At 53.3% G+C, this 17,135-nt stretch overlaps 1 protein-coding gene across 2 annotated transcripts; it reads right to left on the bottom strand.

The window, feature by feature from the left end:
• Positions 1 to 107: 107 nt before the first annotated feature.
• PES1 (pescadillo ribosomal biogenesis factor 1) lies at positions 108 to 16,977 on the bottom strand. Of its 2 annotated transcripts, XM_030860808.2 has the most exons (15): positions 16,819 to 16,977; positions 14,142 to 14,221; positions 10,311 to 10,464; positions 9,049 to 9,158; positions 7,465 to 7,636; positions 7,292 to 7,381; positions 4,733 to 4,849; positions 4,539 to 4,613; positions 4,249 to 4,338; positions 3,969 to 4,096; positions 3,452 to 3,577; positions 3,136 to 3,320; positions 2,505 to 2,671; positions 2,203 to 2,364; positions 108 to 627 (listed from the first exon to the last, which is right to left on the bottom strand). In XM_030860808.2, exons 1-15 carry the CDS (start codon positions 16,840 to 16,842, stop codon positions 544 to 546), a joined length of 1,764 nt encoding a protein of 587 aa, XP_030716668.1. In that variant the 5' UTR covers positions 16,843 to 16,977; the 3' UTR covers positions 108 to 543. The 2 variants fall into 2 exon arrangements, with proteins under 2 accessions (XP_030716668.1, XP_060166546.1); XM_060310563.1 differs by lacking the exon at positions 14,142 to 14,221 and having other exon boundaries at positions 16,819 to 16,926.
• Between the last annotated feature and the right edge of the window lie 158 nt (positions 16,978 to 17,135).

The raw sequence follows: 17,135 nt of genomic DNA, 5'->3' as shown, positions 1-17,135 counted from the left end.
GAAAGCTCTGAGCAGTGACCGGCTCCTCTCAGTGAATACTGAGGGCTGGCCAACCTGGAGCACTAGGTGGCCCTTCTCCAACCCCAGAAAGGCTCACGAACACAGAATTCAACTGGCTGCAGAACTCCAGCCATTTAATAACAAATGCTTCCCCACCCTACCCCCCATCAGAGCACTGGGAAAATCGTGGGTCCAACCGTACGTGTCGGGGAGGGGATGCAGAAAGCCAGGGTGAATGGGAACAGTCAGTGAGGGGCTGGTCGGGTCCTGCCCCCTGTGTCGCTTGACCCCCGGGAGCATTGCGGGGTCAAGGAGAGGCAGAGGCCTCTCTGCCCAGCCACCAGCAGGGAGCTCCATCCGAGCGAGGCTGGGGCTGTCCATGGGCCCAGCCAGAGATCTTGAGAGGAGGCCAGGGCCGGCAGAGGGAGGAGAAGGATGAAAACAGAAAAGACCCTGGTCTGTCACCAAGCCCAGGCCCTCTGGGTCCCTGTGCCAAGTCCAGCCTCCGGGAGCTGGCCTCACCCATGGCGAGGCTGCCGCCACTCACTCCGGCCTTGCCTTCTTGGCCTTCTTCTCAGACCTCACAGCCTTATCGTGGGCCTTCCGCTTTTCCACCAGTTTGTTGGCCTGTGAGGAAGAAGGGGAGGATTAAGCTGTGATGGGGGGAGGTCGGGGAAGGGGACTCCCCCTTCTGCCACTCAAGGCCACCCCTTAAAAGCAGAGCTTCCAGGAAAGCTAACAGGCAAATTACCAAGGGGAAAAAGCAACCCCCTCTGAAGAGCCTCAGGTGAGGAACCGTGCCTTCACCCCTGCCTTTATGACTCTGTGAAGTTATGGGCCCACAGCAAATCAGGAGGATTGCAGGCTCCCAGAGCTGGAGGCAACTGCCCCACTGACCCCCTTCACCTGGGAAAGCTGGGGGCCATTCAAACCTTCACCAGGAGCTGCTAGGGTGGGGTCGATCTGGAACAGTCCTTCCCCGGGGCCATGTGGCACTATCTATTCCAAAACAGGTGGCCTTTCAACCTGGCAATTACACTCCTAAGATTTTACCCTGCAGAGACACTTGGAGGTAGGAAGAGAGGTGCTCAGGACTGTTCTCTGAGAATGACTATAAAAGGGAGACAACCTAATCCTGTCAGCAGGGAACAGGCCATGCACTGTATGATGCCACGGACAGTTCATGCTGTGGTTAAATAACAAACACACAGCAGAACAACCTACAGGCAGACCTCGGAGATATTGTGGGTTGGATTCCACCCACCACCCCAATAAAGCAAATACTGCAATAAAGGGAGTCACGCGAATTTTTTGGTTTCCCAGGGCATATAAAAGTTCTGTTTATGCTATGCTGTTGTCTGTTAAGTGGCAATAGCATTATGTCTAAAAACACCGTGCATATACGTTAATAAAAAATACGATACTGCTAAAAAAACCTAACCATCGTCTGAGCCTTCAGTGAATTATAGTCTTTTTGCAACAGTAACATCAAAGAACATTGATCACAAATCATGATGACAAATATAATAATAATGAAAAAGTCAGAAATATTGTGAGAATTACCATCACTGGTGACACAGAGACATGAATGAGCAAATACTGGAAAAATGGTGCTAAACAGATTTGCTCAACACAGAGTTGCCACAAACCTTCCATCTGTAACAATCTCGTTATCTGTGAAGTGCAATAAAGCTAAGTGCCATAAAACCAGCTCTGCCTGTATGTGTAGCACAATGCCCCCCAAGTAACATCTGTGTTATCACATGCACAAAGAAACCTGGGGGGCTGTTACTACAGATCACCCCAAGGGCAAGACTGTGAGCCACTTCTGCGTCCATTACAAAGTTCTGGCATGCACAGAACTCTCTTAAAAATTTTTTTCTTTTATATTGAGCATATGTGGCTCTGTGAATGAGAGGAAACAAAACAGAAGCTGAACCAAAACCTCCCACAGTCCTTCCAGCTTCACGCACTTCTGTGAAGTGCAGGCCCCGAGTCTGCTGCAGCAGCTCTGGCCCCCAATCCCAGCAGACTCAGAAACCACCGGGTGCAGGAAGGAGACTGACACCAAGATGCCCAAGGCAGGCAGACAACGTCAGAAAAATGCTAGAAAAGGGCCCAGAGACTGCCCGGGAGAGCCAGCCGGCCTCGAAGCTCAGCTGTGCGGCCCCAGCTGGAGCCTCAGGCGGCGGGGAGACTCACCTCGCGGATTTTTCGCCTCTTGCCAAACATGATCTTGTTGTAAAGGTACTTCTCCCGCTTCTTCATCATCATGATGGCCAGGCGCTTGGCCTCACTGTCCTCCTCCTGGGCCAGCCGCTGCTTATCCTCCAGCTTCACTGTGCCCACCATCACCTTGGGCTTCTGGGGACACAGGGGGGACACTTGTGGTTGCAGGTTGACCCCCACCCTCTACCTCCAGCCCCCTGGCTCCCACCCTTCTGGCACCAAGGTGGCCAGTGGGGCTGCTTCCCAGGCCGAGAACCCAGTCAACTCCCTGGTACCTTCCCCTCCAGCCTCGGCTCCTCCGGGGCCGTCAGTCGGGCCTCTTCCTCCCTTTCCGAACCAGCCTCCTTGTCTTCTTCCTCCTCCTCTTCTTTTCCTCCCTCTTCATCACCATCACCTTCATCATCTTCCTCCTCATCCTCCTCTTCAGATTCATTCAAATTTCCTACAAACAGCCGAGGATTACGAACACCCGGGAGCCTGCTCTTCCCCTTGTGGCGTGAGAACTGGCGCCAAGCACCACCCTCTTTGGCACAGACGTTCCAAAGGCAGAGCAGGGCCATCCTGACCACAGGCCCTCTGGCACCTCCACCACAGGCCCAGCTGCCTTCAGAGCAAACTCCAGGCCCCCAACCCCTCAGCTCTGCTGCCTCGCGTGGAACTTCCAGACCATTCTGCTCAGTCACTCTGGACATCAAGGAACACTGGATTATAAGACACAAACGTTTCCTCCTCCTAAGCCACGTTACTCCGATGAGAGTTTAAAGGGCTTTGTACCCCTGCTGCCCTGTTCTCTGGAGCTTGCCACCTTTGTAGCCAAGAAGGGAAACAGCCAGGTGAAGCCCCTGGAGCCGAGGCCAGCCTGGAGGAGCCTGCCCACCCCGCCCTGCCCAGCTCCCTTTCACTCACCTGGGTGCTCTCCCCGCTGCAGGGCCAGCAACTTCTGCTTCTCAGGGGGCACATAATCGCCTTCCTTCTCTGACACGAAGGGCGAGAGGTGTGGAGGCAGCTGCACCCCGGGAAAGTAGTCTGCCACAGGGAGGAGGAGCCGGGCGTTCACGGAGTCAAACACCCACTGGGGCTGCACGTAGTACCTGCGCAGGGTGAGGGCAGAGAAAGCCGTGTTGCCACCCGAGACCCCACTGCATCTGCAGGGGCCTGGAGACAGACCTCCGCCCCCAGAAACCCAAACAGGCGGAGGAAGACGAGGGCCTTGGGGGCCTACCTGCCGATGACGGGGGTCTGTTGCCCAGGCCGGTCGACAATCTGGTGGGTGATGCCAGAGTCTGTGACGTCGTATGTGGCCCCAATGCACAGAGATTTGTCCCAGGACACGTTCCCTCCAAAACTCCTACAGGCACAGGGGGAGCCCATGAGGGTACTGAGGCATGAGGTGCCCACCCTGGAACCCACTGGCCCACAAGCTCACGCTCCTAGGACACACCTGTCCCCTCCCCACCCCAGGAACCCCCCCTTCAATTGGCCGACGCCTCCAGTGCTGGCCCAGGGGAGACCTTCTGCCCTAAGCTGGTGAGGAAGTGATGCCAGCTGCCCTCTAATGGGTGCTTTCCACGTGCTTGGGGTGTGCTGAGTTTTCCACACCCATTTTGTTGAATCCTCACAACAGCCCTAAGCAGCGGATACTGACGCCAGCCCATTGTTACCGATGGGCGTCCAGGGCTGCGCTGTCTACGGCAGGACCCAGCCCAGTATGGCAGAGCCAGTGCCGTCAGGCTCCCCACCTGATGACAAAGGCCAGGGCCTCCCGGGGCACCTCACGGTTCAGGAAGAACTTCAGGCCCTCGAAGAGCTTCTTGTGCTTTTCCTGAGCCTCCAGCTCCTTCCTGCAGTCCTCCTGCACCACCATCTCCTGCCGAGAAAAGGGGCTGCTCACACTATCAGGCCTGCTTGCACCCCACTGGAGGCAGAGGCTGGAGACGAGCCCCTCCCCAGCTTCCTTCTAAACCCCTCAGTCCGCCCGCCTCCCCAACCCCCGCTTCCAGAGGGCAGCGCAGTCCTCACCCCGTCAGCAGGAAACTCATCCACCTCGGCTTCCTCCTCCTCCGCAGGCACCACCACACGGGCCAGACTGGCACTGAGAGAGGCCAGTTTCTGTGGGAAAGCAGCAGGGTTTCAGGGATGCTGCTTGCGGGTGGGGAGGGGTAGCGCTGGCAGTTCTTGGCCGGGTATCAGTGGGTTTGGGTTCTGAGGGTAAGCCCTGAGACCACCTGTCTAGCCATGACCGCCTCCACCCCCAGGCCAGGAACCACCCTTCTGGGGGATGCAGGGCCAACGCTGGAAGCCTCCCTCACCTCCATAGAGCTCTCGGAGTCCAAAGCATAGGTGTCCTCGCTGGCCTTCGCTTCTGCATGAGCCTGACCCTCGAGCTGGGAGGCAAGGGGAAGGTCAGAGGAAGAGGATGCCCCTAGCCCCCACCTCCATGTGGGGAGAGAGGCCGTGGCCTCTGCCCGGTGAGGAGAAGGTGCTGGGCTGGGCCGGGGCCTACCTTGGGAGGGTAGTGCAGGTTAAGCGACTGGTAGAGGCGGAAGTTGACGAACCCCAGCAGGGTAGTGTAGAACTCGGTGAAGGTGGCCATGACCCTGTAGTCCACGTCTGTTGGGTGCTGGGGACACAGAGACGCATCAGCAGTGTCAGTGCAAAGATGGCACTGACAACCCATGTGGGGTGGGGGCTCCAGGTGCCCAAGGACCAGGAGCTCCTCCAGGGTGGCCCCGCCTTCGGAGCTCTGCCCCAGGAGAAGAGGCTGTGTGGCATGGCCCTACCCAGGAGCATTCTGGGCACCAGTAAGGCTCTGGACAAGGGTCCCAAGGCTTGTCCTGGAGACCAGTGCCAGATCCCCGTGCCATAAAGGGGATGCTAGGAGTGAGAAGAGGGAAGCCTTTGTCACGAGGTTCCCGGGACAGGCTGGTGCCCCCGCTCCCTGCCCCAGCTCTCCCCTTCACCCTGCAAGGCAGACTTCTGTTCTTGCAGAGGCTGCTCACGCCTGCTCCCTTAGCCATTCCGTAATTTCCATTTACTGTCTTTTCTGGGGCCAGCCCATGAGCACCTGGGGGCCTGGCTGGGAAAGGTGGCCCTGGATCAGCCCATCTGCCTGGGTGGGGGTAGTGGGCGGGCGGCACTCAGCACCTACGAGCCCTGGCAGGAGCCTTCGGACAGATACTCAGAATTCAGCAACCCTGCCTTGGGCCCGAGCCGGAGACAAAGGCACAACCCGAGGACCCAGGACAGGCTGGGCAGCTGCCTGGCGCAGCCCCAGGGAGCTCCTGAGAAATGCTGCCTGCTTGGGGCAAAAACACAGAGCAAGCGGGGGACACGGGAGGGCTCGTCTTAAACCTTGAGAAGTTGATAAAACAAAACAGGGCAAGGATCTGAGACCCAAACCAAAGTGCCTCGACCCTTGAGCAGCACTGCCTGGCATACCAGAGAGGCCAGGCCAGCCTGGCCAACTTCTGAGACCTGGACAGGGGGATACGCCAAGCGATGATGAAATCAGTAATGATCACAGCATCCCTTCTGTGCCTGTGCGCCTGTGACGCTGAGCTGTTTCTACATCCTGCCAACAGGCAGTGACTGGGCTGTGGGGGTAAAGGGGCCAAGAGGTGCCCCACCTGTCCCCCACTGTTACCTCAGTCCTTCCATGAGCATCCACCAGGGCCTTCGACGGGCCTGCGAGCACGTGAGCGGTGTGACTGCCCCACAGCACAGCAGCCCCCTGGGCCCTGCTACCTGCCTGGGTCCTGCTGCCAGGAGCCCAGCACTGGCTGCACAGGGGCCCCAACTATGACCCAGGGCTGGTCCCCCATCCTCTTGCTGAGAGGAAGCAGTGGCAGTGAGCTGGCCAGAGAGGAAGGAGGAAGGGGTGGCCCGTGCCCTCCCCCGTTCCTCCAGGGCCAGCTGTGTGGAGGCCGGCCTCCACAGGGCCCTATTCACCACTGGCAGTACAGACAAAGACCAGTCTGAGCAGTGAGGGGGTGGGACATCAGAGAGAAGGAAGGAGAGGGAGGGGCAGAGAGGAAGGAGGGAAGGCAGGGCAGAGAAGGCAGGAAGGACAGAGGAGAGGAGGGACAGAGAGGGGAAGAAGGAAGAGCACAGACTTGCACACACACCTGCCCCCAGGGAGTGGGCACAGGGACTGCTGAGGGCTGAGCACCTCTCACCCACAAAGACCACAGGCTGCCACCAATTGTCACTGCTGCTCTGCACTCAGCGGGGGTTCCAGCCTGTGGCCCCCAGCCCAGAGTAATCAGCAGTGGCCCAGGGGACCCAGACCACCAGCCCCTGCTGCCTGGCCAGCAAACCTGCCGTCCAGCTGAGTCTCCACTGAAGGCACCAGTTCTCACTCAAGGCACAAGCAGGAAGCAAGGCCAAATGCAGGCCCACAGCAGGATAAGTCAGGCACCAAGCCTGAGACCCTGTGGGAGACTAGAGGCTAACAACCCCCATACGGAGGCCAAACCAAGATTTCTCTCGACGGATCCTGCCAAAAATTCTCACAGTCTTAAAAAGAAAGATGAGTAAGAAATAGTGCCAGTAATAAGTAGTACTCCTCTTGTGCTCATCCTCCCCAATCTCACACAGTCCCCAGTTCTGGGTGGGGCACAGGAGTGGGGGTGGCAGAGCGGGGTGAGCACCTAGCAGGTTGGAGGGCAGGGCCATGTATACAGGCAGTGCTCGGCCCCAGTGGCCGCTCACTGTTGGTTCTGCAACCCCCGAGGGCCAAGCACCAGGCACTTTTAAAGCTTTTTTTCCTCAAATCCTCACAACAAGGCTTAGAAGGTGGAAGCATGTTATTAACTGGGCACAGAGAGGTAAAGGAACACGTCCAAGGTCAACCAGCTAGAAGGTACTGGAGTCAGGCTGGCTCGGGCTCTTGTTACAATTCTGTACCACACCCCCCCCCCGCCACTGCCCTGTCCGGCACTCAGGAACCCAGCTGGTTCTGCAGGACAGGAAGAGCCCCCCTTCACCCACACCATTATCTCTGTCTAGGAAGCAGAGAGGGAGCAACGGTCCCTGCACAACCCTTCCCTGTGGGCACACTCACATCGTGGGAGAAGGTGTAGGGCGTGATCCACACGATGGGCTGGCCCAGCACCTCGGCCTGGTAGTAAATGCCTTTGATGGACAGGAAGACCTGCGGTGGAGCGGGGACAGCGTGGTGAGGACATGGGGGTGCGGGGCGGGGGGCTGGGCCCCACTGGGTGGCCCCGGGCTCACCTTGCGCAGGGCACGGGCGGCGATGACGTAGTGCATGAACTCCACGGCCAGCCGGTGGCACAGCTGGATGGTGTGCACGTGGCACTTGCCGGTCCGTGGGAAGGTGGAGAAGAGGAAGCACATGGAGAGGGCGTCGTCCAGGTCCCGCAGGGCATCTATGAACGTGGGGTACCTGCGTGGCCAGGAGGGTGGCGCTCGTAGGGTCGCACAGCCTGGGCTCTGAGGGGCCCCTGAACTCGTTGCCCCACCCCAGGCCCTGCCACCGCCATCTCCTGAACAGGGAGCTGGGCAACGCCCTGGGGCCTGGCAGCGCCAACCTCCCCACAGCTTCCGGAGGAACACGGAACCAGGATGTGCCCACTTGGCTCTGAGGTCAGAGAAATATGAGTCAGGAGGGGCCAGCCAGGTCTTCAGACACAGAGCAAAACAGAAGAAAGGTCCGCAGGGACCTCTCAGAACAAGAGAGGCACTTGGTTTCCTGGTTCAGAGGCCAAAGACTCAATCAGCCCCCTCTTGTGCCTCGAAGTTTCCTCGCTCTGCACCTCACAGACAAACCCAACAACCCGGGCCTTTCCTAGAAACGGCACTGGCCATTCTTTCTTAAGCAAGGGCTGAGGAGAAGGAGGTGACGCAGAATGGGAATGCCACCATACTGCCATCTAGTGTGCACATGAATCCAGACACTTGCTTTTTTCTTGCGCATTTTTTTTTTCATTTGTTCCACAGGACAGCTGTGTCACACGCGTCATCTCTCTGTTAGAGGAGGACCTGCTCGGAGCAGGAGCAGTTCGCGGACTGCCCAGCTCATGGCCACGGGCTGGGGTGAGAACACCTGCTGTCGAGCTCCCAGGCCAAGGCTGTTGCCCTGCTAGCCCATGGCTGGCCCAACTCAACGAAGCCAAGTCCATCCAGCCTGGAGCTAAGTGTTCCCAGGGCCAACAGCCACCAAGAGAAGGCAGACATTCAGTTAGCCCAGAGTTTCTGCACCTTACCACCACTGACATTGTGGGCCAGGTTGTCCCATGTCGTGGGGGCTGTCCTGTGCACTACAGGGTGCTGAGCAGCATCCCTGGCCTCTACTAATTAAATACTAGTAGACCCCCTGCCATCCAAGTCAGGAGAAGCAGAAGTGCCTCCAGACATTGCCAAGTGTCCCCACTGATTTAGTCAACGAATGACGGGGACTGCTGAGAAGGATGGGCAAGAAACAGTTGAGATCAGAGGTGTCCAGTCACGTCTTCCAGGACTGACCATGCACCCCATGCATACCCCCAGGACTCCGGCTCTCTCTCACCACAGGGCGTTTGCACTTGCTGTTTGCTCTGCCTGAACCATGCCTCTCCTGGCTGGCTCAACTGTCTCCCCCCAGAGACCTCCTTTGACAAGCCTGTAACTAACGTGCGTCCTCCAGCTCCCTTCCTGGAGAGCATCCCTCGTGGCACTCGTGTGGACTTGCAACCATTAGAACAACTTGGCAGTTTGTTTTCTGGTCTGCCTCCTCCAACAGGACGCCAGCTCTGTGAGCAGGGTCTCGGCCCCGTTCCCCACTGTACCCCCAGCACCAGGTCAGAACCCCCGGCTCACCGCTCCTTGACGATGTGGTCGAGCTTGTAGTTGGGCTTGTTGTCCTTCAGCCGCTCCACCGTGTTCCACTCACTCTTCCCATAGGCCTTCCGCAGCTTCCGGACGAACACCTGGGAGAGAGGAGGAGACCGCTGATGTGGGGCCAACGGCTCCCGTACACCCCTTCCGTGGAGGAGGGATGCTCGGGGCAGGAGGGCTCTCCGACCACGGCTGTCTGCCGGCACGATCTGCCCCCTCAGCCCGGGGTTTGCACAACAGCCACCTTCACGGAGCAGCGAACCTGACCCAGACTGACGACAGAGCCACCCCACTGCATCCCGCTGACAGATGAACAGGGATAAGCATTCAGACGGGCTGACTCCGCATGTTTACGTGAAAGTATAACGTTTTCAGCCCTATTTTCCAACTGAGAAGTGAGACAGACCAGGGCCAGGAGGCTGGGCCAGAAACACCAGTCCGCATGTGTGTGAAACGAGCCTCGGGCCCACATGTGGGGCTGGGCCACACGAGAAAATGCAGTTGAGGCCAATGGTGGCCCCAGAAAGTCCTCTAAACTGACCAACTGCCTCCCCCGAGCACTTCTTCAGAGGCTCAGAGGCCACCTGCGCTGAGACTGTAAACAGCAGCTCTGAGACAGCCAGTCCCACGAGGGGCCCAGTTCCAATGCAATGAGCTGGGGTGTCTGGAAAACCCAGCAGCAGGACAGGTCCAGCCGCCCACCTCGGCCAGCTCTGGCGAGAGGGCTACCAGCAGCTGTACCCCACAGCCTGGCCCTGCTGCTCGGCAAAGGCTACAGTAACAGCAGTCTACTTTCAATTATTTGCATTTGGTATAATTAAGTTTCTTCTTTCCCTGCAGTATTTAAGCATTTAATCGTTTCTATTTGAGGAATGAAAAGCTTGGTCTCCTGGGAACAATTCCAGAAAGAACCTGAATAGGAGTGGTTTATTTGGGCAGAAAACACACCAGAGAGCCCCTGAAAGACCACAATCTTTGCCTCAGAGGCAATACATTTACCCTTCTCCAAAAGAACCAGGGGAAAAGTATGACAGGTAATGCATTAATCATTGGTCAGGTTCTATGTAAATGATTTCCACACCTAAGATCTCAGTCAATCCCCCTGACACCCTTTTGAGGTAGAATTACCTCACCCTATGTACAGGCTTGCTCAGAGAGATCAAACGATTTGCCCAAGGTCAGTGTTAGTGGGTCTGCATAGAGCTGGGAAGGGCCCCATCCAGACCCTAGAGCCCAGGCCTCACCTTGTACTCCCGGAACTTGTTGACAATGGGTTCATGGAGGAGGAATCTGATGTCTTTGATAAGGTAAAAGGTTCGGGCTGCCGTGGAGCCCTTGTTGACCTTCTTCTTGTGTTTGGGTTCATGGGGATAAATGCCCTTCAGGATGCACAGCCGCCTGGAAGACAAAGGCCACTCCTTCTATCAGCAAACGTGCTGAGCACTGGGCACGCTGGGCCTGGAAAACTGCAGTGAACAGAGAACACAGGAGCCCTGCCCTTTGGAAAACTCACTTTCTAGTGCAGGAGTCCGACAGTGACAAGTTCCCGACAAACATAGTGCAGACAGTCCCAAGCACCAGAAAGGAAACAATCAGGATATTGACAGGGGCCAACTGGTAGGTACCTCTTTTAGCAAGGAGAGTCAGGAAAGGCCTTGCTGACAAATCAACATTTCAGCCACATGGAGGTATACCTCATTTTATTGAATTTCACTTTATTGCACTTTGCAGGTAATTGCATTTTCTTTTTTTTTTTTTTAAACAAATTGAAGGTTTGTGCAACCCTGCATTGAGCAAGTCTATCGGCGCCATTTTTCCAACATTTGCTCACCTTCATGTCTCTGTGTCACATTTTTGGAATTCTCACAATATTTCCAAACTATTTCATCATTATTATATGTTATAGCGACCTGTGATCAGTGATCTTTGATGTTGCTATTGTAATCATTTTGGGGGCACCACGAATAGCACCCATACAAGATGGTGAACTTCATCAATAAATGTTGTGTGTGTTCTGACTGCTCCACCCAACCTGCCATTCCCCAGTCTCTCTCCCTCTACTCAGGCCTCTCTACTCCCTGGGACACAATATTGATATGAGGTCAACAAATAACCCTACAGTGGCCTCTAAGTGTTCAAGTGAAAGGAAGAGTCCCACATCTCTCACTTTAAATCAAAAGCTAGAAATGATTAAGCTTAGTGAGGAAGGCATGGTGAAAGCCAAGACAGGTCGAAAGCTAGGTTTCTTGCACCGCAGCCAGCCAAGTTGTGAATGCAAAGGAAAAGCCCTTGAAGGAAATTAAAAGAGCTACTCCCGTGAACACATAAACGATAAGAAAGCAAAACAGCCTTATTGCTAATATAAAGTTTTAGTGGTCTGGACAGAAGATCAAACCAGCCACAACATTCCCTTAAGCCAAAGCTTAATCCAGAGCAAGACTCTAACTCTCTTCAATTCTATGAAGGCTAACAGAAGTAAGGAAGCTGCAGGATGAACTCTGAAGCTAGCAGAGGATGGTTCATGAGCTTTAAGGAAAGAAGCAATCTCCAGGACATGAAAGTACAAGGTGAGGCAGCAAGTGCTGATGTAGAAGCTGAAGCAAGTTATCCAGATCTAGTTAAGATAATGAACTAAACAACAGATTTTCGATGTTGATGAAACAGCCTTATATTAGAAGAAGATGCCTTCTAGCACTTTCCTAGCTAGAGAGAAGTCAATGCCTGGCTTCAAAATTTCAAAGGACAGGCTGACTCTCTTGTTATGGGATAACACAGCTGGTGACTTTAAGGTGAAGCCAATGCTCATTCACCATTCTGAAAATCCTGGGGCCCTTAAGAATTATGCTAAAATCTACTCTGCCTGTGCTCTATAAATGGAACAACAAAGCCTGGATAACAGCACATCTGTTTACAAAAAACAACGTCAGGGGCTTCCCTGGTGGTGCAGTGGTTAAGAATCCACCTGCCGATGCAGGGGACACGGGTTCGAGCCCTGGTCCAGGAAGATCCCACGTGCCATGGAGCAACTAAGTCCATGCGCCACCAACTACTGAGCCTGCGCTCTAGAGCCCGTGAGCCACAACTACTGAAGCCCGTGCACCTAGAGTCCATGCTCCGCAACAAGAGAAGCCACTGCAATGAGACGCCCACACACTGCAATAAAGAGTAGCCCCTGCTCGCCGCAACTAGAGAAAGCATGAGCAGCAATGAAGACCCAAAGCAGCCAAAAATAAATAATAAATTTAAAAAAACAAAACAAAAAACATGGTCAATGACTATTTTAAGCCCACCCTGGAGACCTACTGCTCAGAAAAAAGTTTTTTGTTTTTTCAAAATATTACTGCTCATTGACAATGCACGTGGTCACCCAAGAGCTCTGATGGAGATGTACAATGAGATTAATGTTGTTTTCATGCCTGCTAACAAAACATCCATTATGCAGCCAATGGATCAAGGACTAATTCTGACTTTCAGGTCTTATTAAGAAATACATTTCATAAGGCTATAGCCACCATAGACAGTGATTCCTCTGATGGATCTGGGCAAAGTAAATTGAAAACCTTCTGGAAAGGATTTACCCTTCTAGATGCCGTTAAGAATTTTCGTGATTCAGAAGAGATAAAAATATCAACATTAACAGGAGTTTGGAAGAAGTTGCTTCCAACCCTCATGGATGACTTTGAGGGGTTCAAGACTTCAGTGGAGGAAGTAACTGCAGATGTGGTGGAAACTGCAAGAGAACTAGAATTAGAAGTGGACCCTGAAGGTGTGACTGGATTGCTGCCATCTCATGATAAAACTTTAACAGATGAGGAGTACTTCTTATAAATGAGTGAAGACAGCGGTTTCTTGAGATGGAATCTACTGTGGAAATTGCTGAAATGACAACAAAGGATTTAGAATATTACATAAATTTAGTTGATAAAACAGCAGCAGAGTCTGACAGGATCGACTCCAATTCTGACAGAAGTTCTACTGTGGGTAAAATGCTGTCAAACAGCACTGTGTGCTACAGAGAAATGATTCACGAAAGGAAGAGTCAATCAATGTGGCAAACCTCACTGTGGTCTTATTTTAAGAAACTGTCACAGGGCTTCCCTGGTGGTGCACTGGTTGAGAGTCCGCCTGCCGATGCAGGGGACACGGGTTCGTGCCCGGGTCCGGGAAGATCCCACATGCCGTGGAGCGGCTAGGCCCGTGAGCCATGGCTGCTGAGCCTGTGCGTCCGGAGCCTGTGCTCCGCAACGGGAGGGGTCACAACAGTGAGAGGCCCGCGTACCGCAAAAAAAAAAAAAAAAAAGAAACTGTCACAGCCAGCCCAGCCTTCAGCAACCACCTCCTTGATCAGTCGGCAGCCGTCAACATCGAGGCAAGACCCTCCACCAGCAAAAAGCTTACCACTCACTGAATGCTCAGATAATGATTAGCATTTTTTAGCAATGAAGTATTTTAAATTAATGCATGTTCATTTCTTTTAGACATAAAACTACTGCACACTTAACAGACTACAGTAGAGTGTAAATGTAACTTTTATATGCACTGGGAAACCGCTTCATTGTGATATTCATTTTATTGCAATGGTGTGAATCTGAATCCACAATATCTCCAAGGTCTGCCTATAAAGGGCAGAGGGAAGAGAATCTTAAGAAGGACAGCGGCTGTAAGAGTGGGAAGTGCTGGGTGCGTTTGGAAGATGAAAAGTGAGCCAGGCAGCAGGACGTAGGCTGTGGAAGAGTCTGGACTGGACTCTCCAAGGAGCTGAGAACCACAAGCTGCAGGATCAGGGGTCACTACTGCCAGAAGGGAGAGGATGGGTGACAAAGACCCAGATAAGAGAGCAGCAGTGCATTGCACCAGTGGGCCCATTTTGATGACTCAGGGTGACACGACCCAGTTCTCCAGCTTCCCTGTGGACCACACCTGGCAAAGCACAGCTCACTAAAGCAAAGCCAGGCAAGAAAGAGAAGGAATAGCAGAATCCCAGACAGAGTTTGCAGCAGTGCAGTTAAGAGAGGGATGTGGCTGAGTTTTCACTGGCCAGGCACCCGAAGTCCCCCTCTCCTCTCCAACCTCACCTGAAGTCGGCCAGGCTCAGTTGCAGCTTCTTCCGGGCTTTGTTTCGGGTGATGTAGTTAGTAGCAGCGCCTCGTTCATACTTGGGGAGGATAAAATCAATTCTCCATTAGCAATGATTACAATGACGGAGAGCAACCTCTGGACATTGCTCATGCAAGAGGCGACTATTACTCTGGATAAATGGCCAAGAGGCTGTGGGGACGGAGCGCTCCTGCACTGTCCCTGCAGTTGTCAGCACAGAGGAGGACACACACATCTGCACGATGCAGGACCATGAGGTTGCTGTGGATCAGGTGCTATGCCAAGCACTTAGTAGTGGCTGTAAGTACTGACCATTATGATTACTGATTTGCACACATTATTCATTTAATCCCCACAACACTGTGAGGTGGGTGCCATTAAAATTCTCATTTCACAAGGGAGGAAAACAGGCTCAGTAAAATAACCTGCCCAGGTCACATAGCTTTTTAAGAGCTGGGGCTGGATTCAGACCTAGGTCCAAGTCCAGAACCTGAGTGCCTCATCCACTAAGCCAGTGTTCTCGACTTCTTTTTCATTATAACCACCCCTCCACCACCAGAGGCCTTTTTAGACCTTTTCTCCCCTTTAATCACCCTCTCTCACAGCCCCATAAAATGTTAATACCACAGGTACACTGTAGATGTTTCTGTAATGTGGTCCTTCTGAGGGCTACACATCATTGTAATGTCTAAGATGTCCCCCAACCAATTTCTGTTCCCTTCGGCATGACACCATCCAGTTGAAAATGCACACTCTAAGCCACACAGCCTCTCTCCTTCCTCATTCATTCAACAGACAATCACAAGACCTCTACTATGTTCCAAGTGTTTAGCTAGATGCTAGGAGGTAATAAAGACAAAAGGCCTGGTCTCTACCTGCACCCAAAGAGCATGTTGTGTTGTGCAACCATCTGGACATCTGTGGTGCTAAGACGCTGCCTCACACTCACACGTCTGTATCCCTGATAGAGCAGCAGTGCACTGTACCAGCTCCCTGCAATGCTAAACAAGCACGTCCTTCCCAAACGAGGTCTTCCTCTGGATTAAGACAGCATAGGCCTCAATGGCCAGGTCCAGCTCTAAAGGGACAAACCTGTAGCCTTCTGAGGGGTATGTTTATGAATAATCCCACAGTCACGAAACATGCCCTTCATTCATTCTTCCCTTTAGACATTGTCTACTGGGGATCAGGCCCGCGCCAAGTTCTGAGGGTACAAAGATGACTTTTAGACTGTCTTAGGGAAGTTGCTTTCATTCTTTCATTAAAATTGTTTTCTATTGCCCTACACTGTCACCATTCTTATTCTTTCAAACATTAAGGGGATAATTAAAGTCAACTGGGGTGACTTTACTCCCTGGATGTATGGCGGTGTATTCAGCATTTTGGGCTGTTAGATGCTATTGGCACCTAGGGGGTAAGAGGCCAGGAATGCTGCTAAACATCCCACAACTCACAGGACAACCCTCCCCACAACAGTTATCTGGCTCAAAATGTCAAAACGGTTGTGAAAGCCTGCTTTAAAAACTGTCATGATTTGTTGGGACTTCCCTGGTGGTCCAGTGGTTAGGACTCCGAGCTTCCATTGAACGGGGCCCGGGTTCCATCCCGCAAGACGCTGGGCGTGGCCAAAACAAAACAAACAAACAACAACGACAAAAACTGTCATGATTTGTTTACATATCTGCACCTGTACCTCAAAGTCAGGTTTTCAATGTTACATCTTTGTAGTTCCAATCACTAGCACTTAGCTCAACAGCTGGATTAAAAACAGATTGGCAGCAGGAACTTTCCAGCTGACAGAAACAATCGAGGCAACTACATCTTCCTCATCCTCATCCCCTCTCTAATCTCTTCATGCCATCAAGGTGATTCTCCATACAGCAACAAGAACAACTCCTTGAAAAACAGATATTACTCCCCCTTCAATTGATTCTTACTGCTTTTTGAATAAAATCAGTCTCCTCACTGTGCCTGACAGGCCTTGCGTGACCTGGTCCCTGTCCAACCGCAACTTCACCAGATGCCACTCTCCTCTTGGTTTACTATACCCCAGCCAAGCTGATATCCTTTAATTCCTTGCACACAGCAAGTCTTTTCCACCCGAAGGCCTTGGCACTTAGTTTCCGCTGCCAGGCTTGTTTGTGATCGTTTTATTTGGTTATTTACTTTAGTGTCCAGCTTCCCCACTAGAAAGTGAGCTCCACGAATGCAGGGACCACAACTAGTTGATTATATCTCCCATCCCCAATGTCCAGGACAAAGCCTGATTCAGCAGAAAAGGGAGTCACAAGTTTTAGAGATGATGAGCTCGAAATAATGGTGAGCTCTACGTAATGTTCATCACTTTCAGTAAAGTTATCCTCCGGCTCGGCCTGTTTTGGGGTGCAGCTCTGCTTGGTAACCTCAACGCTCTTTCACAGCTCTACTCCAGGGTTCTTTCCCCTATTTTACAGAACAAGTACTGCCGTCCTCGCCCATCCTCGAACCCCTTCTGCCTGCTGTCTCCTGTCGCGTTGATCCCGGCCGCTTCTGCACCCACGAGGATCCAAGGCCGGAGAAAGGCGCAGTCCCCGGGCTCCATCGCTCCCGTCTCCTACCTCCTGAGGCACCCCCGTCCCCCCTGCCCCAGACCCGCCCTGGCCTCTCGCCCATCACCTTCTTCTTCTCCAGGCCTCCCATGGCTCCACGCAGAAGAATCTACAAGCACCGCGTAGACACCACCAGTTCCTCTCGCACTTGCCCTGCCTAGGGCCCCGAGGCCCCCGAGCCGCCGGCCTGCGCGTGCTGTCCAAGGAGGTGCCTGAGCGAGTCTACTGAAAGATGGAATTTTTCTCCTGGAGATTAAAACTAAATCCTCCGGAAAAAAATCGCGAAGACATATCTTTTGGGCTCTTTCTCATCGGTGAGCCTGTTACAGACATTTTTAATGTTTAAGCATGGGCGTATATTCAGGCATTTCTATAATCATCCTG

This window comes from Globicephala melas, chromosome 13 (genome assembly GCF_963455315.2).
Source record: "Globicephala melas chromosome 13, mGloMel1.2, whole genome shotgun sequence".
Taxonomy (NCBI): Eukaryota; Metazoa; Chordata; class Mammalia; order Artiodactyla; family Delphinidae; genus Globicephala; species Globicephala melas.
This window is presented reverse-complemented; position numbering and strand designations above follow the sequence as displayed.